General features: G+C 44.2%; 1 protein-coding gene across 3 annotated transcripts in view; it reads left to right on the forward strand.

Moving 5' to 3' along the window:
• Positions 1-1420: 1420 nt before the first annotated feature.
• Positions 1421-27374, forward strand: part of nid2a (nidogen 2a (osteonidogen)) — a 46629-nt gene continuing 20675 nt past the window's right edge. For 2 of the 3 annotated variants that reach the window (XM_076992410.1, XM_076992411.1), the window contains exons 1-15: positions 1421-1729; positions 2206-2502; positions 5397-5638; positions 5808-6367; positions 7162-7311; positions 8388-8633; positions 9167-9367; positions 10036-10263; positions 14891-15037; positions 16146-16274; positions 17254-17379; positions 17881-18108; positions 19053-19280; positions 20248-20475; positions 22282-22509. In XM_076992410.1, coding sequence (XP_076848525.1) covers positions 1529-1729; positions 2206-2502; positions 5397-5638; positions 5808-6367; positions 7162-7311; positions 8388-8633; positions 9167-9367; positions 10036-10263; positions 14891-15037; positions 16146-16274; positions 17254-17379; positions 17881-18108; positions 19053-19280; positions 20248-20475; positions 22282-22509 — 3439 coding nt within the window. In that variant the 5' untranslated portion in view covers positions 1421-1528. The remainder of the gene's footprint in view (positions 1730-2205; positions 2503-5396; positions 5639-5807; positions 6368-7161; positions 7312-8387; positions 8634-9166; positions 9368-10035; positions 10264-14890; positions 15038-16145; positions 16275-17253; positions 17380-17880; positions 18109-19052; positions 19281-20247; positions 20476-22281; positions 22510-27374) is intronic. The other variant, XM_076992412.1, reaches the window with a different exon arrangement.

Raw genomic sequence — 27374 nt, forward strand, 5'->3', positions numbered from 1 at the left:
AATGCGTGAGAGTTTGCAACCTTATATATATTTTGCTGATGCTGGTCCAGCGTGTTGCATGCCAGTGATTATGCCTCGGCGTGCCAACGGTGGCACGCGTGCCATAGGTTGCCGACCCCTGTTACAGAGCATCCAAGACACCTTATGGAGATAAGGATAATTTAGGGATATTGTCACTGGCAGTTCTAGGGGTGGGGGCACAGGGGCATTGACCCCATCTGACGTCAGATTGACCCCCTGAAGTTTCCCTGTCCTGTCACTCACTTGTTCTTTGGCCGTGTAGTGATATATTGATTGATTATGAATAAATTATAAGTGGCACCACCCTGAAATTTCAGGAAAATATGTATTTGATAACTGGAATAGATGAAATGATATAATATCAGTCTCATCCAAAGGTGAAGCTCAGAGTCTGCGCAGTGATCCAATACCACTGGTTGAAATATATTTACCACTTTGGTAAATTACCAATATATTTACCAGTAGTTGGTTTAATGCTATGGGGATTGTACCATTGGCCTGCTTGTTTTCTGAATGAAACAATCTTCTTAGATATATGTTTGTTTTAAATCCATCAAAATCCTGTTCCATGATCATGATGACATATTTATGTGAGCCATTCCTTCAGGGTATATGAACTGATTCATATACATATTCACATACTGTACATATTCATATACATATTCACATACATATTCATATACTGTTCACGGACATTGTTGTAGATTGTCTGAATTATATTACTCTGTCTTTCTAGACTATATTTTACGTAACTTTGTTTTAATGTATTTTCCCAAATTTATGTTGTAAAATTAGACACAAGATGGCAGTACAACTATGGTTTACTTAAAATAGGGCCCTTCGTTACATTAAAAATATTTATAAGATGATTGAAAATAAACAGCGATAAGGATCAACGATATGCGTTAGACATATTAGACATTTTAGAATTCATAGCAATGTATATCGTACATACCATATATTTTGGTAAGAAAAATATTATTTGTCTCAATGTAGAAACTACTCACATTTTCAGAACATCAGCATATGCACCGTGAATGAGCTTTTTATTATATATTTTGGCAAACTTGATATTAAATGAATAAAACGTAATGATAGATGATGACAATTTGATAACAACAAAAACATTAATAATATAATAAGCACTATATTTTAGGGTTATATTATTATTATTTAAATATAATTATAAAATATTGTTATGATATAATAATAATGGTGTTAGAGAATGTCTTCCTAAAAAGTTTTTACAAAAAAGTTGTGAAGTTGTGAGCTTTTACACTTTAAATCTTAACTTTTTCTTCAAGCTTAAAAAAAACCCCAAGCGGTGTCGGGTGTATTGGGGAGCAGAGCCAATCAAGTGGTGGTCTTCTCTAAGAGCCGCCTGTGTAGTGTGGGTGAGAGGTAGAGTTGGGACGCGCCCCGCACTCATGACCAATATCACGAAGCGCTGACCTGCGGCGGATTACTGGCTTACTTCAATGTTAAACGGCTGCTGATAAAGTGAACGATGTGGCACAAACTAGGAGTATTCTTCATCGGCGTTTCATGGACAGTCATTTATGTCACGGCGATTCAAAGGAAAGACCTTTTCCCATATGGGACACTTAACGGAGATTTGCGTCTTCAAGACGGAGACGATGAGACCTCCAAAGTGATGACTCTGAGAAAGCCCATGTACTTCTATGAGACGTCTTTCAGTAACCTATATGTGAGTTTACCAAATGTCTTTTTGTCATTTATGAGATACACAGGCATATATTTTCGTACTTCATAAAACGTGACAACATAAACAAACGGTTAGCAGCTCTATGTACGAAATCAAACGAAACTACGACGATGTGCTTCTCGCTTCAATGTAACGTACCGTTTCCCGGAAAAGTTTTGCACCACTTCACGCTTAACATATTTTGGTCAGTGGGACAGTCATTCATTTGGGAGGGTCCATGATTCAGGAAGTCTGTGTTCTCTGTCGGGTCTAAAAGTCTTCATTCAGCGTTGCAGAGTGGTACAACAGTCTAATTTACAAAAATACACGTGGGGCATTTTCAATACTTCCCAGTTTTGAAACACAACACTGTTACAGTGTCCAAAACACATTAGCACTGTCCTGGATGGCTGTGACCCCAGTTTAAACTAAATCACATCCCTGTTGACGTTTAACCTGTGCATATCCTCCCATTATAGGTGGCCACAAACGGAATCATCTCCACTCAGGATCTGCCCATGGAGAAGCAGTATGTTGATGATGGCTTCCCCACCGAATTCCCTGTCATCGCTCCCTTCCTTGCTGACATTGACACCAGTAATGGAAGAGGAGCCGTCTACTATGGTCAGACGGAGTCTCCTGGGGTGCTGAACCGGGTGGCAGCGGAGGTCCAGAGGGGCTTTCCCTCCACTCTTTTCACCCCCACCCATGCGGTCATCGCCACCTGGGAGAACGTAGCCGCCTATGAGGAGCGCAGCTCTGAGTTGTCAAGCCGGGTAAGAATTCTCTGGGAGCGGTGACCTTTGACCGTCAAGCCCTGTGTCTCCTGTGTTCCCTAGAGACAAAGGTTATCAGGACCGCACATCAGCTGACCTCCTCACCTCAACCTCTCTGTGTTTTGCTGGAATTGTAAGCCCACAGGGCACCTGTGCACACAGTGCTGCTCCTCGCAACTTCTGATCCATCCCAGAAGCTCTCTTGCCTCTAATTGCCCTATGCAGTTCACAGGAAAGAGTGGTGAGAAAGAGCAGGAACTTGTTGCTGTTGGCAACTAAAGGTTATGAGGTTTCTTCTTTCCCGATATGAGAAAGAAAGAATGACACGATGTTTAAGTGTGTGAATATTGTATAATATTCAGATAGGGGGTTTATTTTTTAAAGTTTAAGAGTCTTAAGTAATGGAAAAAATCGTGCCATTTTATTAAAATTAATTCCGTTTTCATGCTGTACATTCTGAGCTCTTTGGCCAAAGTCAGTTTAGTTTCAGGTCCACATGTTGAGGTCTGTGGCTTCTGGCCAGGAGGCCCAGTGTTTAAATGGATTGATTTCAGCTCCAGCTGATGAGGAAAAACATGTCATGCAGCATATCGAGTGTTGCCGGTTTATTCCAGAGAGCTGGAATGAATGAGCGATTGTGTTGTTCATGCCTGTGGTGTGTGTTTGGCTCCCTCCCACAAGCAATGGGGAAAGACAGCTGCACAGAGCGTTAGATGAAATCTTTTGTTATTTATTGGTTAAGCCAGCAGTGTGACTGTGGTCCTCGTGAGGATATACTCAAATTTATGTCCACAGCGCACATGTCATTATGAGCCCTGCTAGACTCCGGACAGCACATAAACTGAACCTGAGTAAATACTCACAGACATGTGGGTCTTGCTGGTTTGGGAGATTCTCACACAGCCTACATTGCCCTGAGATATGCAGTAATGGCTTGTAATCTATCAGATCTGAGGGCAACTTTGTCTTTGCAAGGAGCCAGATAAGAAACTCATAGATAATTACATTGACAAACAGGCAAACATTTGAGTCTACATGGGAAAAGATGATCTTGTCTCTTCGCTGGCTAGCTTTGAAGTGCAAACAGGTGAGAGCACTAACCCTGAGGTATAGTTACAGGTGAGAGAAATAACCCTGAGGTATAGTTACAGGTGAGCGCACTAACCCCGAGGTATAGTTACAGGTGAGCGCACTAACCCTGAGGTATAGTTACAGGCTTGGCCGCCCTGCTGTTCTGTGCTCACTCAGACTTGTTTACTATCATTGACAGTGTTTGTTTACCAGGCTCCAATTGATCACAGCTGAAGTACCTTGAGCTGTGGGGGATGTTGGAAAAAAAGCACATCCAGCAGATCATTCGGCATGTTTCTGTTTGCCCAAGCTTTCATGTGGCCTTAATATGTGTGGGTGGGGGGGTTGGTTTTGGATGGTCCCTCATGTTTTCCTATGGGACTGAATCAGTTTTATCATGGCTGTGGTCTCCAGACCCCAGAGGTCTGTCTGTCAGCTGCCACGGTGAAGATGGATGGGGTCGTCTGTGCAGAGGTACACCTTGAGCAATTAAGCTATGGACGTCCGGATCAAGTCCAGCATGTCGTCCGTCATCCCGATACAGTCCCACGAGCGCTGATGCCGTTACAAGCTGACAGACCAAGCCTGCCTCAGCCTTGCCACAAGTGGGAGCCTAATTATTTACAATAACATCTTTAAACAATCTTGTTTATGGGTGTGTTCCTGCAGTGCTCGGAGGCAGTGTGGTCTTGTAATTAGGAGTTTGAGTTGGGGGTAGGGGGTGATGTGGGGGGGAGTGAGGGGATGGGGTGGAATTAGACAGCCTGGGGTTCTCTCCAAGCCAGATGCAGTGTTGTCACTCTTTGATGGGGGTTGCAGGAGGCGTTGTTTTGTGATGGTGGTGATGGAGGCGATAGTTCCATGGCAGCTTGGATTACTGGAAGGAATTTCACCCAGACCCCCATGCATGTGAGACATGGAGCAGGCAGGGTGTGTGGGGGGTAAAGGAGATGTTGGACGTCATTTTAATATCTATGTTGAGACATTTTGCTATCAATTTTGCTGGCAGTCCAGCGGAGGTAGTGGGTGGTCTTGAAACACTGTTTGGGGCCACAGTTCACAATGACCTCTCTCTGATCTTAGACGTTGCAGCATTTAACGGCATGGACTAGGGAATGAAACAGTAACAGACAACAGTAAGCCAGACATCATAGAACAAGACATCCAGGTTTACAGCACTACAGATAGTGGCTTCAGTGGTCTACCAAGCCATTGTTAAGAGGGTGTGTAACGAAAGAAAAGAATGGGTGAACCCGGGATAGTTGTGGTGGGGGGTACACTGGGTGACATACTACACCATATTAAATCTATGGTGCAACTGTAAACATGTATGAATCGGCAAATAAAGATAAATTCATAGTACAAGGTAGCATCAAGAGATTTATGGGACACCTTTAAACAAGTAACAAATGAAAACACTTGCAAAACACTAGGTAATGACATTGACTCTTGTAGTTTAGTAGTAGTCTGACTCAATGGTATCTTGAATTCTGGCCTATCCGTACTATTATCTAGGATGAATTCTGTGATCAGATGCAAAGCATTTTGTAAGTCTGGATAAGAGCGTCTGCTAAATGCCGTAAATTTAAATGTAAATGTAAGGAAAAGAAACACAGACAACTGGCAACTGTTTGAGGCTCATTGAAATGTTTGTTTGTACTATTCATTAGAGTAGAGAAGTGTAAACCATGCGAGTGCTGAATGACTTTTGTTCCTCAAGCAAACACACGCCGCCCTCCGGAACAGATAAGGCAGTAACAGCTTACATTTGAATAATGAATTGATGCCTATCACCCCACACCCCTCCTCTCTCTTTTCTGTAGGTTAACACATTCCAGGCAGTGGTGGCTTACGATGAGGCCAACACCTACGCCCTGTTTCTCTACCCTGAAGACGGCCTGCAGTTCTTCGGGACACGGCCCAAAGAGACATTCAACGTGGAGATTGAGCTGCCAGCTCGGGTCGGCTTCACCAGGGGGGAGATTCCCTACTTCATCTTTGCCCGGGCAGAAGGACCTCACTACAGTGTCACCAGCAGCGAGCAGACTGTGAAGAACCTGTACCAGTAAGCACCTCCATCTGTTCATTTACAAAATGATTTGCAAATTGCACATTGTCTAACTCTAAATTACTTCCAAATAATGTACATTTTTAATATGCATAACAGCTTATACAACAAATCAAGTTCAGAGTTTCCACATTCTCACTTCACTTGTTTTGTTCTGTGCCCTCAGGAGAGGCAATAGTGGAGTGCCAGGGCTTTGGCTCTTCCACATTGGAAGTGCGTACTCCTTTGAGAACGTAAATCCAGCCAAAGCTGGAAGCCAGTTGCCCACAGCTCTCCCTATGAAGCAACTGGAGCAATTCCGCACCACCCCCGTGTACTCAGATGAGTACTCTGAAACCGACGATCCCTTTGAAGACTTGCACGACTACAATATCGATCCAGACTTTGAGAATCCCACTGTGTTTACAGAATCAGAACAGGCTGCTCCCCCATTGGGTGGTGTCGACCAGACCAGCCCAGACTCCCCTCCTCTGCACCCTTATAACGGCGATATCACTCTTACTTCTAACACCCAGACACATGACACTGCTTCGGTAGCAGCTGCTCCTGGGCCATACCCTGCGCCCGAACTCCAAAAGCTGCCGCCAGAGGTGGTGATGGAAGCCCAGCCCCCCATTCCGGAGTATACGCTGGAGGTGTACCCCGCCCATCCAGAGGGTGGTGTTCCCCACGCCCCTAACGCCCATGTGGTTAACGTGGAAGAAGATGTTAACTTTGAGTCTGGAGGTGAGACATCCAGTCCTGGAAAGTCTTCTTCACTCTTTCCTGCTTCTCGGCCTCTTGTTCCTGCTGCCCCTCTGAATTCCAAATGTCCTTCACCACTCCCCCTGTCTGTCCCTTCACCACTCCCCCTGTCTGTCCTTTCACCACTCCCTCTATCTCTCCCTTCACCACTCCCCCTGTCTCTCCCTTCACCACTCCCCCTCTCTTTCCTTCATTCAAATACACCTCAAAGAGAAAGGAAAACATTCTTTCTCGCACTCAAGGCCAGTGCAATGAGTGCCTGAGTTGCCTTCAGGTGTTCAGCCTTAGTAGAACCGGTAATTGAAACAATTCATCCTCTCATGCATGTTCCAGCTTTATTATTACGTTCAAGACTGGGCTGAGAGTGTGTCATTATCTCCACTTCACCAGGTTATGGGGTTGGTGCTTTTTGCATTTTTGAGTGAAAGCAGGATCTCCAAGCCCAGACTGACCAGTGCCCAGTCTGCAGGGCAAAAGATGTGCAGGTGTACAGTATGACATGAGCCTCATATTTGGGAGCTGCCAGCACTCCTCTCTCCTGGATGAAGATGCCCTCTCTGTCTGCTGCTCTGTCGTGCTTTTTTCTGTTAATGTTCAGATAACATTTACACTGGAGCTTTTACAACTTACACTCAGTGCTCCAAGAGAAAAATGACTGACCTTGATATGTGTTCTTTTTGACCCAAACCCTGATGCATATACATGTTTAAGTTTGATATTGAGTGCTCTCGCTCTCTGTCTCTGCATCTCCTTCTCTCTCTTGTTCTATCTTGCAGTTTTCCAGTACTCGTCTGAAAATAAGGAAACCTGTAGTCGTTTTCAGCAGTACTGCAGCCAGAGTGCGTACTGCACTGACTACCCATCAGGCTATTGCTGTCACTGTCTCTCCGGTTTCTACGGCAATGGCCGCCACTGCCTGCCAAACGGTAAGCTTGGGTAAAAGGTTATGCGAACGGCTCAGTGTAGCGTCAACGTCCAAAATGTTCCATCACTGCATTTTTCATGAGTGAAATATAGATGTAATTACTGTACAGGTTCAAACATATTGCCTCGTGTGTATTTCCACAATGTACACGCTGTTGTCTGGATGGATGCACTTTGGACAGTCATACCTGCTTAGACAAGGGCATTTCGTCTCCAGTTACTTCCTGTCACTTCCACTATTGCTTCAGATCTGAACACAAAGCCGTTACATCAAAGGCTAGTTTGTTTTGGGCAGATCATCCACGCATGTGTCAAACAAATATACACATGTACAGCTGTCAATATGTGAGTGTTTGTTTTTTATTATGATCCAAATGAATGTTGTCGATGTCCAAATGAATTGATTCTGTTTTAAGAGCTTAAATGAAGCGTGCTTGTGAATCAGTCCTCAGGCAGAGCTTGAATAACATCCTCCTAAACACAATGGCATCAACATGCTTCCAAGAGGCTTGTCTACACCTGAGGATTATATATAAACAGCCCAGTTTTGACAGTGGACTTAAACCCCATTTAGAAGCTCCATTCTGAGGTTTAGGCTGCACTGAATGATGTTTCTGCAGGGGAGAGAGCACTGCAGGTTGAGCCTTCCATGGCTGTGGAATATGTGCATGTGTGTGTGTGTTTGTATGTGAGAGTACAGTAGAGGCTTTGTGTGAAAAGAACTGAGGGGAGTAACAGAGAAAAGGCTACAGCACATTAATGTCACCAAACACAGTCCTGCTGCTCCCTCTGGGATTTATACGGGTTTAGGATTAAAAAGAAAAAGTTTTGGAATTATTTTCAATCATCCAGCTGAATTCCCTTATTTTACCTATTGGCATGAGCTGTTGGGCACTTGGAGTTAAATCCCAATGAACATTTTTCTTTGTGAACTTGAAGGAAATCCTCAATGATGAATCAGCACTTTTGCCCATTCAGTCAAAAAAGAAAAGGCGGACGAATGTTGTACCTGCTCACCAAAGCTAAATTCAATAATCAACTAATTAAACCTTTTTTTTGTTTTTGTCTGTGTTTTCAGGTGCTCCCCAGCGCGTGAACGGAAAGGTCAGCGGAACTGTGTCTGTTGGCTTGAGCCCGGTGAGGCTGAACAACATTGACCTCCATGCTTATGTGGTGGTGGGCGATGGTCGCGCGTATACAGCCGTCAGCGAGGTTCCGGAGCCCCTGGGCTGGGCCCTGATGCCCGTCGCCCCCATCGGTGGCCTGTTCGGCTGGCTGTTTGCCCTGAAGCTCCCCGACAGCCATAACGGCTTCAATATCACCGGTGAGGCAGCCATGCTGATGCTCCCAGCCGTTTTTCCTGTGCTGTGTTTGTTTAACATATGCCCTCCTGCTGGGGCTCGCTTAAAGTCCAGAGCATTTTTCTCGTAGTAATATAAACTCACAGCCTCACAGCTGGGGTCTCTCTAGAGCTTTTTTGCTGGGTTGATATTAAAGACCCAAGCAATATGTACTCCACCCTCTGCTTAATTTAAGTCAGGTGCTCCATGCCTGTGTGTTTTCAGTATGTGTGAAAAAAAGACTGGCTCTAACTACCACTGAGGTTTCCATCAAGCAACATTACATAGGTCATAACCCTCATCTGGGCTTGATTATGCAACATAAAAATTTGTTTGTACCAATATGAGAGTGTACTTTACGACTCAGAGAAAGAGAGTACTGCCCAGGCAAGCAGAGAAGCAACCAGTCAGGTTGAAAATTATTCCTCTCTCTCTCTCTCTCTCTCTCTCTCTCTCTCTCTCTCTCTCTCTCTCTCTCTCTCTCTCACACCCTCCCCCCCGTCCCTTTCTCTTTCAGGTGCTGAGTTTACTCGTCACGTTGACATAGTCTTTTACCCTGGTAATCAGCATCTAAGCTTTGTCCAGACTGCCAAGGGATTGGACAGCCAGAACTACCTAATAGTGGACACTCATCTGGAGGGCAGTGTGCCGTTCATGCCCCCAGGGGCCACCGTTCAGATGGAGCCGTATAAGGAGACGTATCAGTACTACCCTTCACGTAAGAGCCCACACTCATGCACACAGAGCTTCCCAAATAGACCCTCAAACACCTGCAGATGTTGTCCTGAAGACTCTGGGTGGCTTTGTGTGTCTCTCTTTCTCTTAAAAACATTTTTGTGATTTTTGTTTCAGTCTGTTAAAGTGTAGCATGTAATGTTTTTGTTTGTTTGTTTGTTTTGGTTTAAGTTCAGTAAGAATATGCAAAGGAGTGGTCAGTGTCTCAGTAATGAAGCTATTAGCAAGGCTGAGCAATGCAGGCTTACAAGGAGTAACATACATTTTAATAAGGCATGATTTGAAAACAGCCCAAACAGAGAGTTCTTCACTCTGTTTAATCAGTTTACTGCCTCAGAGCTCACTGAAGGCCGTTTGAATCATGAGATAAAAGTTGTCTCCTGCTTCTTGGAGCTTGTTTGCTGGGGGTCATGGGAGCAGAGATGGTTCTAGCTGTAAGAAGCACAGGCCTTTTGCCTTCCTTTCAGAGGAAGTGGAGTCAGATATGGGCCTCCAACATAAACTGTTTTTCACACCAGCTGCACAGCTTGAGGATGTCGGAGCTTCACCCTCTTCTGGCAATTAGGGTCCGGAGGTCAAGCAAAGGAAGTGATTTTGACTTAGGCTCACGAGCCAGTTGTGGTGAATCCTCCCTCTTGTGTGCTTCTGCAGTGATCACGTCTAGCTCGGTGAGGGAATTCACCGTGGTGACGGCTGAAAGTGGAACAGAGACCTTTACCCTCCAGGTCCGTCAGAACATCACGTACAAGGACTGTGGTCACGGACCACGCACCAGCCCCGAGACCCTGCAGCTGACCGTGGAGCGAATCTTCGTCATGTACATCAAGGAGGAACGCATCCTCAGATATGCCATAACCAACAAGATTGGCCATGTTGGAGGTCGGTTCAAGTTACTCTTCTTATCACCACTGTGTGGGGATTGTGGTCATTGTGTTTCCAAAATCTTGGTATTATTGGTTGATTAATGTACATTTGTTATATTATACTCACATTCTAATTATTCTAGTTATATTTTGCTCATACGTTCAGTCAAACTCTCTCCTTGCTGGACAACAACATTAAATGAGAAGAAACCTTGGTAAGCAACCTGTGGTTGTTCAGCTCAAACGAGACCTCCTCCAGCCTCACCTCCAAATCTGGGGTGTTTGCTTTATTAACTTGTTGACAGAAGAGACTGGGAGGAATTGGTCTCTAGATGGGGGCAGGGACAAAAGTTTCTCACCCTCTCCTGTCCCACGATCTGGATCAAACTGCTTGTTTCTACTGGATCCCAGGATTCCTAACCATTCTATTTTATGACTCGCTATTACTTGAATTGTTTTGTGAGTTCTTTGCTAGTTTTATGTGTCTTATCGTGGTATTGTGAATATCTCTTTTGGCCTGGATCTGAGGTTGGTTTGGATGTGTTGGGATGTGTTGAGAGGGAACTATCGCTGCCTGAATGGAATCTGTGTGCAACACATTACTTCTGTGTGAAGACTCGTGCTCATAACAAATCACTGGATTCAGGAAGTTCACCCTGTTGTGAATCCAGCCTGCTGTCCTAGATGCAGACATCCTTGTTAAAGTGCTTTACTCCATGGAGTTTTGTGTGGACCGTACCTCCTCTGATTTTAACTTTCTGAGCTGCATGTTGAAACGCTCAAGTGTGCTTGGGCTCAGAAAGAGATCTACATCTCTCTCGCTACCATTACAAAAGCAGGAAGGACCAACCCATCTCACACTTGGTCTTCACACTTCACACAGGCCAAGTGAGCACAGATGTTCTACCCTAGACGTTATACCCTAGACGTTATACCCTAGATGTTCTACCCTAGGTGTTCTACCCTAGATGTTCTACCCTAGACGTTCTACCCTAGACGTTCTGCCCTAGACGTTATACCCTAGATGTTCTACCCTAGACGTTCTACCCTAGACGTTCTGCCCTAGACGTTATACCCTAGACGTTCTACCCTAGACGTTCTACCCTAGACGTTATGCCCTAGACGTTATGCCCGAGACGTTATACCCTAGACGTTATACCCTAGACGTTATGCCCTAGACGTTATGCCCTATACGTTATGCCCTATACGTTATACCCTAGATGTTCTACCCTAGATGTTCTACCCTAGACGTTCTACCCTAGACGTTATACCCTAGACGTTATACCCTAGATGTTATACCCTAGACCAATCAATCAATCAATCAAATTTTATTTATATAGCGCTTTTTACAACAGTTGTTGTCACAAAGCAGCTTTACAAGTGCCGAGTCCTAGCCCCCAGTGAGCAAGCCAAAGGCGACAGTGGCAAGGAAAAACTCCCTAGTTTTTTGCATGAGGAAGAAACCTTGAGAGGAACCAAGACTCAGGGGGGGAACCCATCCTCCTCTGGCCGACACCGGTCACCATGACAACAACAATAATATAGACAGAATGTAGACAGAATGTAAAAGATGCAATAATGTCCATTTAGACCGAAAAATATGTAATAATGTCCATCATGGTGTAGGCATCCGGTCAGGCAGGAGGTGGCCGGCCAGGATGGATCGCTTGTCTCTCCTCATCTCATTATTCCTCAAGCAGGCGGGCAGCCATGTGGAGAAATGAAACAGGGAAAATTAGCTCTGTATGAGGACATATACAGGACAGGTAAAATTATAAACATTTCTGGAGTGTGGCAGCAACTCCGGCACTAAGTTAAATTATTACAGCCTAGCTAAAAAAAAGGCAGAACCAGAAGGTAACATAGGCTTGGGGGCATTCTGAGACAATGGCATCCGTCCACTGCACTGTCAACAAACTTGAGTGACCACGAGCAGTGACAGGATGACAGCACCAGCACCCCAGTCTACCATAAAACCCTTCGTCTATGAACCCCTGGATCTGTACCTTTATCTAAGGGGGATATTAATTATCAAACGCTAGACTAAATAAGTGGGTTTTCAACCTAGATTTAAAGATTGTGACTGTGTCAGAGTCCCGGACACATTTAGGAATATTATTCCAAAGCTGGGGGGCCTTATAAGAAAAGGCTCTTCCCCCTGCTGTTACCTTGTTAATTTGTGGAACTAATAACAGACCAGCACCCTGTGATCTTAGTTGACGTGGGGGTTCATAATAGGAAATAAGTTCCTGGAGGTATTCAGGAGCAAGCCCGTGTAGTGCTTTATATGCTAATAATAGAATTTTAAAATCAATACGAAATTTAACTGGGAGCCAATGCAGGGCTGATAGGACTGGTCTAATATGCTGAAATTTTCTAGTTCTGGTCAGAACTCTAGCTGCGGCATTTTGAACTACTTGAAGTTTATTTAGATTCCTATTTGAACATCCTGACAGTAGTGAATTGCAGTAGTCTAGTCTAGAGCTAACAAAGGCGTGCACCAATTTTTCTGCATCATCCTGTGATAATGCATTTCTTAATTTGGCAATGTTGCGGAGATGTAGAAAAGCTATCCTAGTAGTATGATCTATATATTTATCAAATATATATAGACGTTCTACCCTAGATGTTCTACCCTAGATGTTATACCCTAGACGTTCTACCCTAGACGTTCTACCCTATACGTTATACCCTAGACGTTATACCCTAGATGTTCTACCCTAGACGTTCTACCCTAGATGTTCTACCCTAGATGTTCTACCCTAGACGTTATACCCTAGACGTTCTACCCTAGACGTTATACCCTAGATGTTATACCCTAGATGTTCTACCCTAGACGTTATACCCTAGACGTTATACCCTAGATGTTCTACCCTAGACGTTATACCCTAGACGTTATGCCCTTACACATTTTATGTCACTGACTGGTGTAAGCAGTAGGGGGAGATTCTTCCACAGCAGATGGTGATGTTACATGGCTGAGGTATTTGGCACTTGCTTCCACACACATTGCTTTCTCGCATTCTTTTGCTAATATGATCGGGAGTCATGCAGAATGAACAGTGACACTGTTCTCCTGTTGTCCTGGGGTCATGTGGGGTGGTGGTCCGGCTGGGGGTGGGGGGTAGTTTCAGCACGGGACAGGAAGAGCCTCTCCACCAGCTGGGAGACTCTTCTAGTGTGAGTGCTGTAGATGTGAGTGTGTTGTTATTATGGTGCTCCAGAAACACTATCCCTCAGTGACCGATTTACACACCAGGGGGGGTTGGGGGAATAGCTGCAAAGTGATGTAATGTGAACAGGGAGATACTAGCAAGTGTCTAAGCCAGGACTTTGTGCCCTGGAGACACGGGTCTTCGCTCCTTCACCGTCCTCTTCCTCTGTTGGAACACATAGCTCACTCTGCTCTGCCTTTCCAGACCAGGTACCGTGCACATGACTCAGCGCTGACTGCTGCGTTTGTCATTCAGCGTGTGCTCACACATTCACTTCTGCTCCTGCTCTTTGTTCTCCTCCAGATTGCCTTCTCAGCCTCTGCTGTGTGTGGCCGTCTGCGTGCAGCTCTTACAACATAGAGGTCATGGTGTTGCTGGGAGACCTGAGGGTGCTGGGGGCAGTGTTCACATGAAGACATTGCTCATGGGAAAATGCTTCCTAATTAGTCACGCCCAAACAAGCGTGGTCCCCATCCTCCGTAAGCTTAAACTCATCAGGCATGGAAAGACATTTCCAAGTAAAGCAATGTGTTAGTGTTTGTGGAAGGGTCTCCCCACCTGGCGTATGAGTCCCTCCTCCCTCCCTCTATCTCACGGAGAGCCTCCTGCCGTTCCACCCTGTTGCTCCGTCACGTCCCTTTAATTAACGGCCAGTTAAAAAGAACCAGTGCCACCCCCCTCCTCATTCTGAACGGCTCTTCCTTTAGTGTCTGTCTCTGTCTCTCTTTTTATCTCTCTATCTCTCTCTCTCCCTCTCTTTTATCTCTCCCCCTCTTATCCCCCTTCTCTCTCTCCACTTTTCTCCCTCCCCTGTGGAGCTGCTTTGAAAGGGGGACTGTCTCTGTCTCTCACTTCAAACAAAAGTCTTCCTGTGTGCCTTTGATAATTGACCAAATTGGTCCTTGGCCTCAGGTGCGGAAACCTAACCAGTTTTATGCCACGGAGGCGTTTAGCTGGGCAAAAGGGAAGTCACTGCTTCGACCCACAATGCCGCGTGTCGGGCCTGGCCACACTTTGAGGGTGCACTTACGTCAGAATGCTGTTATGCTTTCGGTGTTTGGTTGTGTTCTGTGGTAGATGCTGTGTCCCAAAGCATATGTGGGGGTCTTCTGCGCTCTAAAGTGTTGCTCTTTCCAGGTCAACTGACCTTGAGGAGTCACAGAAGGACGGGATCACAAACTTGTGGCTTGGGAAGTGGAGTGTGAAAGTGTGGAGTGTGACCATCCCTTGATTATAGGATGGTCACACATTGTTGTTTAGGCAGGAAAAACCTTTATCTTTAGCTTCGCCATTTCCTTTTTAAAGCACAATTTCCTTTGTTGCCTCTCTGAAACCATTAGACATTTCCTAAATGAAGCCCTTACGGACTGGTGTTTACTCTGATGGTCTAGTTAATATTTAAACCTTTTTTTCCTAAACTGTCTACAGCTAACCTGCTGGACCCGGAGCGAGTTAATCCCTGCTACTCGGGGAACCACGACTGTGACACTACCGCACAGTGTCTGCCCGGTGCAGGTCAGATCTACACCTGTCAGTGTGCCACTGGCTACACAGGGGATGGGCGTAACTGCTATGGTAAGGGAGAGTTTTGATTGAGTATATTCTGTCTATCTGTTTCTGGTGTCCTATACATGCAGTTCCTGTGTGAGCGAGTCAGGCCTTGACACTGTGGAGTGTCTGGAGAGTTCTTCTCATGCTTCTTATAAGCCTCAGTTCAGAGGGCTCCATCTGCATTGTGTTAAGATCACTCTCCATTTAACAGAAAATTCATTACCACTGCTAAACTGTCGGTTTGAATGTTAAACACTACAGTGGCAATGAAACATGCTGTGGGGTGGGATGGGGGGGGGTCTAAATAAACCTTTACTGGTGTGTTATTTGTCTCTCTTCATGGGGGAGGAAGAGGAGGGTATCTCTGTAGCTGTGATCCCCTGGGAGTGCCACATTGGATTCGTTTGTTTGAAGCTGCCCAAGAGCTGAAGCTTCACACCTCCCCTCTAAATAGCATCGGACACAGATGTCGGCATCTCCTCTTCCGCCCCCTCTCTCAGCCCCGCCCCCTCTCTCAGCCCCGCCCTCTCTTTGAACCCCACCTTCAGGCATCAACTCGTTCTCTTTTCTCATGATTACTGAGGGTGGAGTTCCAGCTTCAGCACATTCTCTGTGTGGATGTTTGTGTGTTAGAAGGGAGTAGCCTCCCACTACCAACGCCACAGGTTGGGTTGACCGGGAACAAGAGACAGACAGGAAGGGGTCCTCACTCCCCCTGCTATTAACAGTCATCAAAACCAGGCCTTGTGCGGAGTCTCCAGTTTTTTCCCATAGGAACGGACTCCTCTGCTGGCCTCCTGTCATCACAAACAGCATGATTGCAAGCTGTGTATCTCCCCACCCCGGGACACACAGGCTGAGCTTATAGCCCAGCAGCCCTAACCATTGCAATCCTAACAGCTTTTAACATACCCGCTGTCCAGAAAAATGAATGATGGTATTAGAGCAAAACTAATCTTCCTCCTTTTGCAAAAGGTTAAGTGTAAGTTATGGTTGTATTAGTGTGTTTAAACACAGTTTCCTCTTTTCTGCTTCATGTATGAGCATAAGTTACAGCTCCCTTTCTATGATTGAGTAAACACAGTCCTCTCTGCTTTCTCTCTGTCTCTATCAATCTCTCACTCTCTTCTAGACGTGGATGAGTGTGCCGGGGCACCAAGCTCCTGTGGACCCCACTCAGAGTGTGTGAACCTGGCGGGAAGTCACAGCTGCAGGTGCCAGAGTGGCTTCCAGTTTGGGTACGATGGCCGTACCTGTACAGGTAACCCTCCAGTCTTCTGCCAGTCCTCCACAGTAGTCTCATTAGCGCATGGCCATCGTCCTCCACAGGCTCGTGAGGGTAAGAAAGCATTCTGAGATGAGACAAGGCAGTTTCTCAGTTTACGCTCTGGTTCTCAAACATCAGTTTTTTTTTTACATCATTTTACACAAGGATTAAAAAGAGATTGTTTGGACCACGTCATCTCTGCTGGCTTCACCCTTTGGGATTTTTGGGAAAAACTTTGCTAATTTTTTTGTTGCTGTTGCTATTTTGCCTTTTTTTGGTCTGTTCCTCGAAATCTTGTCTTCAGCGCTGTTGTTGGTACACTAATGAAAGAGCGATTACGGTCCCTGTAAGTCCGGAGGCCCTGTGGGTTTTAAATGTGTGACTGTGTAAACTCTTTGAGAATTGAGTCATTGAATGGATCCCTAATAAGGGGTAGTGCATGTGTCGGCATGCGTGAAATTCAAGCTTGAGCAGAATTTTTCACAGTGCTCAGTGTTTATTGAAGCATACACACACGCGCGCACACACACACACATACACTTTGACTGGACCAAAGTCATTTGCAGAATGAAGGTCTGTAGGTGAGAGGGTCTGTAGGTGAGAGGGTCTGTGGTGGAGGGTCTGTGGTGGAGGGTCTGTGGTGGAGGGTCTGTGGTGGAGCCCGAGGCAAGGGCACCAGAGAAGAGGGGAGGGGACTTCAAACAATGGCCCAATGTCCAGGCCAAGGGAATGTGCGTAGGAGACCCTGAGGAACATGAAACAGTGAGAGGATGGTTAACTCTTCTTATGCTTGTCTCTAGTCCCACATGAATAAAGGGCTTCTAAGTCATGGCTCCGCCCACATTCTGTCTAATGCCCCCCCCCCCTCCAGTACACGGCATTGAAGGGGGGGGGGCGGGGTTTGGGGGCTTTTGACTGTGCGTGGGGTGTTGGGGCTGGCGTGCTGACCGTGCTGTGTGTTCTGGGGACGCAGATATTGACGAGTGCAGGAACCAGCCGTGCCACCATCAGGCCTCCTGCTCCAACACACCGGGCTCCTTCCACTGCCTCTGCCAGCCGGGGTCCCATGGAGATGGCTTCCAGTGCCACACAGAGCATGGTTGGTGTTTACCTAGTTTTAAGTTTAAAAAAGTATAACAATTTTAGGAAATAATATAAGACCGTAAGCTACATGCTAAAAACTTTAGAAGAAGCCATTTTGAAACCATACATTAGTTCATATTTTTGTGTCCATTTGCACTGTCTAGTTGAAAAGTTAAACAACACATTTCAGGGCAAGTGCATTTGATATAAATTCAAATTAGCAGAAGAGCAGTTGCTAAGATAAACAGTCACTGTACCAAGAGATGCCATGCTTTACTATTAGCAGTATTATTAGCACCAGTGTGGGGGAGGGGCAAACAGGACTGGGGTCTGAACCCCTTCAGTTTAGTCGTCCACCGCAGAGGTACATTGAAAGGAATAATAACATAAATGCCTCCACCCTGCCTCTGGGCCCCAGAATCCTTCATCTCATTATCTCTTCATTTCCACCTGTCTTTTACATTTGTAGTTTGTTCACTTTGAGATTTGTCCTCTCTTTTCTCCTTATGTGGTTCAGAGCGTCCCAGGACTCAGTGTGAGCAGCACAGGGACAGTTTGAGGACTGGAGAGGACGGCTTGCCCCTCGTAGGAGCCTTCATCCCTCAGTGTGATGAGGAGGGTCATTACAGGCCTCTGCAGTGCCACGGCTCCACAGGACACTGCTGGTGTGTGGACAGTAGGGGGCAGGAGAGAGCAGGCACCCGCACCCCACCTGGTACCTCACCTACCAACTGTGAAGCTCCAGGTAAACAGGCTGGCAAACCACAAGTAATGCGATTTGAAGCTTTGAGTTTGTAGTAAACAGGAATCAACACTTTTCCCTGTGAATTTGCTTATTAAAAGGCGAGTAATAGGATTACTGAAGGATAGATTTGCTGTTTCAGTTTCAGTTATTCTACTCTATTATGTATAATTATGCATGCGACATTTCTGCTTGGTGATGAAGAACATCAGACGTTTACCTTTCGTCTGAAAATTTTTACTAGGCAGAAACACAACCCAGCAAAGCAGTTGTTTAAATATTTGAAAGTCCAGATTAATCTCCTTCTGTTAACAGTACTGACAATTTAGTCTTTATGTATTATGCACAGTTTACTGCATGTAAACAAGGTCTTAAGGAAAAATGTAGGAGTACAACTTCCTGTCTTCTTCCAGATGTGGCCAACAGAATGGATTTGCCGAGCTGTAAAATAATTTGAAATATTTTTGTGGTTGGTAGAACATCTGAGGACATGGCTGACCACACTCAGAGATTTGTGTTTTTTCTGAAAGGAGAGTTACAGAGATTGTAAATCTTTAAAGGACAGAAGGTAGTGAACATGGAGTCATTCTACATGCTCACCTCTCATACCTGCTGGACTGGTCAGATCATCTCCTACAGGAGAGCAGCTCTCTGCCTCCGCACCGTCGTTTGGCAAGGCCAACAAAACTGAAGTTCCTGACCAGTTTACTTTTGAGTTCTCTGTACCCCTGACACTATACACCCTGGAGTCAAGGAACACAGCTGGTTTACAACTCAAATTAAAGCAAGGTTATTTTATTCCAGTAAATCACTGTTACTTTTATCATTTTACAAAATATCAAATTGTTTCTCAGAAATGACTCATGCCTGCCTACATTGTTTTTGAACCTGTCAAGGACGATGTGAATCTAATATTGTCACTTTTCTCTCCCCTTTTACCCTGTCAGAGCGTCCCAGGACTCAGTGTGAGCAGCACAGGGACAGTTTGAGGACTGGAGAGGACGGCTTGCCCCGCGTAGGAGCCTTCATCCCTCAGTGTGATGAGGAGGGTCACTACAGGCCTCTGCAGTGCCACAGCTCCACAGGACACTGCTGGTGTGTGGACAGTAGGGGGCAGGAGAGAGCAGGCACCCGCACCCCACCTGGTACCTCACCTACCAACTGTGAAGCTCCAGGTAAACAGGCTGCATAGCAATAGAAGCTAATATGAGTGCTTTAACTATATCTTGTGACTCCCAAAACCTGACAGTAGGTCTGCATCTCTGTATCTTTCTGATTAGTGCTGGGTGGTATACCGGTTCGCACCGAAAACCGGTGTTTATTTTTGTTATCATAAGAATTTTTCATATACCAGCCACACCAGTTTAAATAACCTTCACGTGTCTGGAACGCAGCACGCTCGTTAATTGTTTCTCAAGGGACGCTTTTTATTACTGCACAGCTAAGCACACATGGAACAAAGCACAAATCTAGCTTGCTGAAAACGAGGGACATTCTGAACCACAAATTCCACCAAACATTGAAGTAAAAGATGATGCCACAAAGGAACTTTTGCCAAAGAAAGGAGCCGTGTCTGTTGTCAGGAAGTACATAGGGTTTTAAAGGTCGGACGTGGACCAAACATTCACTTACTGCAAAAGTTGTTGCAGCTGGTGGTAACAAGAGCAATCTGCTGCACAACCCATAAAGCTGCTTATACTTGACCCGTCGCGACTGGCATGAGGGTCCGCGTGGTAAAAATAACACAATAGTGGGGGCTCCGCTGTGGCGTCGCAAACTCGTGCACCTCTCGATGTCTAAATACCTCTTATTTGTTATTAACAAACTGGTGTGTAATTTATAATATTACGTGCAGCTGTTTCACATAAGTTGTACAAACCTACAGTTTTGATGTTGACTTCTATTTTTTTGTCTTTATCTTTTTATCTTTGCATTCTGTGTGTTGACATAACCATGGCAACAAAGACACATATATGTTGGGCAGATGTTGAGTTCAAATATCATATCAAATATCAAATGCAATCCTGGAAATATTAAAAACTGCTCAGATCTACAAATATAGTTCATGGGTCTATCAGAGAGTTTGAAACTGTGCTATCATATCTTACTCTCTCTGTGTTTCGACCTGTATCTCTCTATCAGAGCGTCCCAGGACTCAGTGTGAGCAGCACAGGGACAGTTTGAGGACTGGAGAGGACGGCTTGCCCCGCGTAGGAGCCTTCATCCCTCAGTGTGATGAGGAGGGTCATTACAGGCCTCTGCAGTGCCACGGCTCCACAGGACACTGCTGGTGTGTGGACAGTAGGGGGCAGGAGAGAGCAGGCACCCGCACCCCACCTGGTACCTCACCTACCAACTGTGAAGCACCAGGTAAACAGGCTGGCAAACCACAAGTAATGCGATTTGAAGCTTTGAGTTTGTAGTAAACAGGAATCAACACTTTTCCCTGTGAATTTGCTTATTAAAAGGCGAGCAATAGGATTACTGAAGGATAGATTTGCTGTTTCAGTTTCAGTTATTCTAATCTAATCAGTTATTCTAATTGATTATCTATGGCCCCCTGGATGATATTTAGTTACTACTAGAACCGGCCTGCAGGCCACAGCCGCCCGATGGTGTTTTGCACGCACAAACACTACATTTCCCACAATGCAACGGTAGCCCACGAAGTCACTGCAGCGCACACAAGCAGCGAGGGTCTGCGCAGCGAAAATGACGTAATCGCAGTGGCTCCGCCCATGGGCGAGGGCGTCGCACGCTGTCTATTCGCGAGGTCGTGCACCTCTTGAATTTTGTAACTGTGCGCACCAGTTAAACTTAATTAAGTTAAATATTTATACATATAGTCTAAATGATTTGAAATAATTCGCTTTTTTATTCACATTATTTAATGGTTGTTTATTTTCAAAACGCCCAATCTTAACGTATTCACGTTCTCTAATGTTTCGCCCGGAATTACAAGAGGCTTGTATTTGTTAACGTAATACAAGAGAAGTGTTCAGTCAGATAGCTGTTTGTTGTGAAACAAAGTCGTTACAATTTCAAGCATTTTCAAGTACTTTAGCCTGAATTCCAGCACTTTTCAAACCTTTATTACTTTATTCATTTAATGTACAGGACATGTTTTCTTTGAAGGAAGTTTGTTTTTATCTGTTTGCTTGTTGAAAAATGTTTTCACTTGAAATTACTGACAGATCCATAAGAAAATATTGCTTTATTCATTTAAGCATTAAATAATATACACTTTGTTAGGTCTTGGTTCAATAGGCTATGTGCAATCATTTCAATATGTCTTAATAAACATTGAACCAGTCCGGCCCTCGGCTTGTAGCAAATTTGGTTTTTTGGCCCTCTGTGTATTTGACTTTGACGTCCCTGTTCTAATCTATTATGTATAATTGTGCATGGGACATTTCTGCTTGGTGATGAAGAACATCAGACGTTTACCTTTCGTCTGAAATTTTTTACTAGGCAGAAACACCACCCAGCAAAGCAGTTGTTTAAATATTTGAAAGTCCAGATTAATCTCCTTCTGTTAACAGTACTGACAATTTAGTCTTTATGTATTATGCACAGTTTACTGCATGTAAACAAGGTCTTAAGGAAAAATGTAGGAGTACAACTTCCTGTCTCCTTCCAGATGTGGCCAACAGAATGGATTTGCCAAACTGTAAAATAATTTGAAAAATTTTTTGTGGTTGGTAGAACATCTGAGGACATGGCTGACCACACTCAGAGATTTGTGTTTTTTTCTGAAAGGAGAGTTACAGAGATTGTAAATCTTTAAAGGACAGAAGGTAGTGAACATGGAGTCATTCTACATGCTCACCTCTCATACCTGCTGGACTGGTCAGATCATCTCCTACAGGAGAGCAGCTCTCTGCCTCCGCACCGTCGTTTGGCAAGGCCAACAAAACTGAAGTTCCTGACCAGTTTACTTTTGAGTTCTCTGTACCCCTGACACTATACACCCTGGAGTCAAGGAACACAGTTGGTTTACAACTCAAATTAAAGCAAGGTTATTTTATTCCAGTAAATCACTGTTACTTTTATCATTTTACAAAATATCAAATTGTTTCTCAGAAATGACTCATGCCTGCCTACATTGTTTGTGAACCTGTCAAGGACGATGTGAATCTAATATGGTCACTTTTCTCTCCCCTTTTACCCTATCAGAGCGTCCCAGGACTCAGTGTGAGCAGCACAGGGACAGTTTGAGGACTGGAGAGGACGGCTTGCCCCGCGTAGGAGCCTTCATCCCTCAGTGTGATGAGGAGGGTCATTACAGGCCTCTGCAGTGCCACGGCTCCACAGGACACTGCTGGTGTGTGGACAGTAGGGGGCAGGAGAGAGCAGGCACCCGCACCCCACCTGGTACCTCACCTACCAACTGTGAAGCTCCAGGTAATCAGGCTGTTTAAGCACAAATAATGCGATTTGAAGCTTTGAGTTTTTGTACTAAACAGGAATCAACACTTTTGATACATCTGCATAGCAATATAAGCTAATACGATACCTACGAATTATTGTGCCTAATGGTAGAATTATATGTACGTGCGATGTTGCAAAGACGTGTCAGCCAGGAGTGCAGTGCAGTGCTTCTGGACTGGCAAACTGACAAACACCGGGGGGTGTGCTCCAACTATGGGGGGATCACACTCCTCAACCTCCCCGGTAAGGTCTATGCAGGGGTTCTGGAGAAGAGAGTGCGGCCCATAGTAGAATCTCAGTTACAAGAGGAATGTGGGTTATAATCTCTCTTCACTGGAGAGATTATATCTCTCGGCCGTCCTGGAAACACCTCGGTGTCCCCAGAAGAGCTAGAAGAGGTGGCTGGGGAGAGGGAAACCTGGGCCTCTTTGATTAGGCTACTGCCCCTGCGACCCGGATCCGGATAAGTGGATGAGAATGGATGGATGGATCAGAATGTAATGAGGGGCTTGAAAAAGATGCTGAGAGCAAGCCGTAGTTTGAATACACAAATACATTTTATTTAACTAGCATGTTGAGTTAGTTTGAATAGAGATTGGCCCATACTGGGACATACTGGGATTAAGACCAGGTTTTACAGTAGGGTTTAATAACAGCAAGTTTAAATGATTTGGTGGTGTTGCCTAGGCTCAGAGAAGATATTATACAATTTTAGTGGGCAAAGGTTCAATATTACTATGCAGTAGTTCTTTTATTTCTAGTAGATCATGATCCCTAGGTAGACTTGATACAGTTTTAAATAGGAATCTTGGGTTGTTTTTTGTTTTTCTATTATGCGAGAAGATTTTGCCGTATGAAGGGTGTTGTTATATTTGTTGTGTTTGGAAAATGTTTGTAATGCCAGTAGATCACTTTGAGGTCATTCTGTCTTTTACTCTATTGTACCAGTACCTCTTCTAGACACACACAACCTTTCTTAACCTCTACAGCGTTTGTCAATATTGGGCTTTTGGAGGAGAAAAGACTGCTTGGTTATCAGTTTTATTTTCATATTACTGCCATTACCATTCATACAGACCCTGAAGGCAAGTCTTACAGTTCCTAAATATCTCCTCCTTCAAGCCTTACAGTTAAATATCTGCTGCTTGCAAGCAGTCCTGCTTTGGATCCTAAACACAAGTAATGTTTCTTTTACATTCATCTGTTTTAGCTAAAAGAAATGACTAATTTTTGACAACAAGCACATAATTTTCATGACTGTCTATGTCAATGCAAAGTTCTGCGTTGTTAAGCAATATAGCCTGAAGATGGTCTACTTGCTCCAGGTTAGGTGTTCTGCCAACAAAATCCTCAGTTGTTTGCTGCAAATTATACCAGTACTTATGTTTTGCTGGATTGTTTTACTTGATTATGTTTTGCTGGATTATGTTCTTTCTTGCTCGTCAAAGAACCTTTGCTGGACGCAAACTACAATTATCTGTCTGTGCCAGTTAAAATTTGTCCAGCGTTCATTCTACAACTAGACTATTCCTGAGTCCTAACTACAGATGGTAGACGGAGTGTGACCAACTGTTCAGTTACCCCGTGGTTATGTGTGGAGATTTGTCCTACACGTTCCCTCTCACTGCCATAGCCCACCACAGCTGACTCAACATTCAGTAATGTGATCTGGGTTTCACTGACTTGTTGTAAGAGGTAACTTTCAGACCCTGGAGTGATGCACACAGACGTAGATACCTCACAGTTATCACCACCCCATTGTGCACAGTGATCATCAGGACATTTCTATTCAGCACAGTCAACAGGCTGTAGAGTACTTTGTTATAGTCTCATTGGTTTCATTAGTGAGACATATTTACTCACAAATTGCTCTCTAGATCCTGGTAGATCATTCTGCGTTGCTCACTTTGCAGCATGTAATACTCAAATGTGTTGTGTGACCCATGCTCCCATGTTCATCTGGACCAGGAGATTACAGCTCAACATGCTTTGAATTATTTTGCCATCAAAGCCCAATCAATGACAGTTGTGCTGTCACACCTGTTATCATTCTTCACTCTCTTCATGTCTCACGACTCTGATGGTTTGATTGTGCCTGTCTAAAGACCACAACTCCATCTATGAGATTAAGTTGTCTCAGCTTTAACATTAAACCTTTCTGCATTCCCCATGCTTCTTGTTAAAATCACCACCATTTTCACTGAACAGTCTTTGACATGAACTGTGAATGCTTGTGTAATGCAGCGTAGGAGTGAGGAGGAGGAGTCAGGAGACGGACACAAATGCTGAGGGGAGCCAGATTTATTAAAGGGAAGTACAAACTCTGGGTTGAATAGGATAGCACAGGTCAGATCTTCTAGGGAGTCAGAACATGAAACAAGTAGCGACATACTAACACAAGGAGTACTCACAAAACCAGGCAGGGAAACGGAACAGGCAGGAAGAAACGCTAGAACGGACAATAGAACAAACGAATAACCTCACAGGGATCACAATTCACAAATCACCAGAGGTCGTAAACTTAACAAAACTTCACAAAATACTCGACAAGGGACAAAGGAAACACTGGGACTATAAATACACAGAACTAACAAGACACAGATGGAAACACTGATGACACGGGTGTGGCAGACGGTGGGAAACCATGGAAACAGACAAGCAGGAAATACAGACACGAAGAACAGGGAAGTGGAGTGACAGCTAGCAGAGGGGGGCGTAGCCCTACGTGACAGCATATTAGTTCATGCTATTTATTTATTGTGAATTGAGGCCATAGACAACCAAACAAGATTACTATACCTGACATTACTATACCTGATATGTTTCACAGTTGTTGCACTTCAGTCATCATCATCACCATCACTGTTATCATCAGAACCATAATTGTTACTACCACAATCACCACTATAATCACCATCACCACCATAATCACTATCACCACCACCATCATAATCATCACCACTGTAATCACTATTATCATCACCATTATCACCATCATCATCATCATCATCATCATCATCATCATCATCATCACCATAATCAGCCTTATCACTAAGGATGAACTGAAAGGAAAATTTTGGGCTGAAACCAAACAAGAAGAAACATTTGGCCAAATAGCCGAATTTACACCATTGCATAAACTGAATGGGCTAAATGTATTTTTATATTGGTTTAAAAAAAAAAAAAAAACAATGAACTGCAGTTTTAAATGATTTATTGAACTACTGTATATACTGTATATACACTGTATATATGTACTGTATATACACTACCAGTCAAAGGTTTGGACACATTGTGTTTATTTTCATAATTTTCGCCATAAGAAACAGGGAGGTTGCCAATCCAATGAAAGAAAAAAATGTATTATACTCTAATAAACAAATATCCGATTCATTGAAGTAACTGTCCAATATTTTGAGGACAGCTTTGCACCCTCTTAGTGTTCTGTTAACCAGCTTCATGAAGCAGCAGCTGTGATGGGTTTCCATCCATCCTGAAGACATTCACACATATGGAGAGAACTTGAAGAATGAAGAACTAAAGTTCTGAAATGAAACTGTTAGCCTAGGATGCATTTAAAAGTGTGTGTGTGTGTGTGTGTGTGTGTGTGTGTGTGTGTGTGTGTGTGTGTGTGTGTGTGTGTGTGTGTGTGTGTTCATGTTCGTTCATGTGTGTGTGTGTGTGTGTGTTCATGTTCGTTCATGTGTGCGTGTGTGTTCATGTTCGTTCATGTGTGTGTGTGTGTGTGTGTGTGTGTGTGTGTGTTCATGTTCGTTCGTTCGTGTGTGTGTGTGTGCGTGTGTGAAGGAGAGAGAGATTCTGCTAAGCAGTAATGATTGAGAACAGCAGCTCTGTTCTGTTTTCTTTACTTTCTATTTAGTTACGTTTGGCTCAACAGTTTGAAATGAATAATATCTGGGAAACTTTGGCTGCTTGGGCTACTCGATGTGTAAAAATAGCATGTTAATGTGTGTGTGTGTTAGAACAGTTAAACCAACTTCAGCCCTGGAACTAAGGAGTAACACCCGCTCTGGTTCACATCTACTGTATGGCATCATTAAAAACACCATTGTTTGGTATCAGTTATTCGGCCTATTCACTTATTGGCCTGCCACCAAAAATCATTTCCAAATAATTTCAGTTGCTGCACATCCCTTATCTCCATTATCACTGTCATCTCTTCTATCACCACCATCATCACCATTATAATCACCACCATGACCATCATCAGCAACATGAACATCATCACTGGTATAGTCATCATCATCATCATTAACAACACCACAATCACAGTGTTGGGCAAGCTATCAGTTACTCAACAATAAATTAAGCTTCACTACACAAACTACCACCCATAAAAACATAGCAAACTAAGTTACACAAATATGTCAAAAGTACTACTCAGAAGCTACTTCTCATTGTACCAACATAATGCCAGATCAGTGCAAAATGACAGTAAGATACACTGGTTAAACATTAATTGAAGAAGACTGTAGTCATTGCATCTCTGATGAGAGCTGGCGTTAGAGGTCCTCATCAGGTGTGACGACTATGGAAAAAGGTGCCAAAAAATTATATCTAAATATTTTTCTCTGTATGTATATGCTAATGTAATTTCACATCTAAGCTTTAAAAACACTTTGACTAGAGATGGTGGATAAACGACACTATATTTCAAAAAGTATTCGCTCACCTTCCTTGACTCACATATGAGCTTAAGTGACATTCCGTTCCTAATCCATAGGGTTCAATATGGCGCTGGTTCACCCTTTGCATCTACAGTTGTGATCAAATTTATTCAACCCCCACTGAAATAAAGTGTTTTGGCCAGTTTGACA

This window comes from Brachyhypopomus gauderio, unplaced genomic scaffold (genome assembly GCF_052324685.1).
Source record: "Brachyhypopomus gauderio isolate BG-103 unplaced genomic scaffold, BGAUD_0.2 sc93, whole genome shotgun sequence".
Classification (NCBI taxonomy): Eukaryota; Metazoa; Chordata; class Actinopteri; order Gymnotiformes; family Hypopomidae; genus Brachyhypopomus; species Brachyhypopomus gauderio.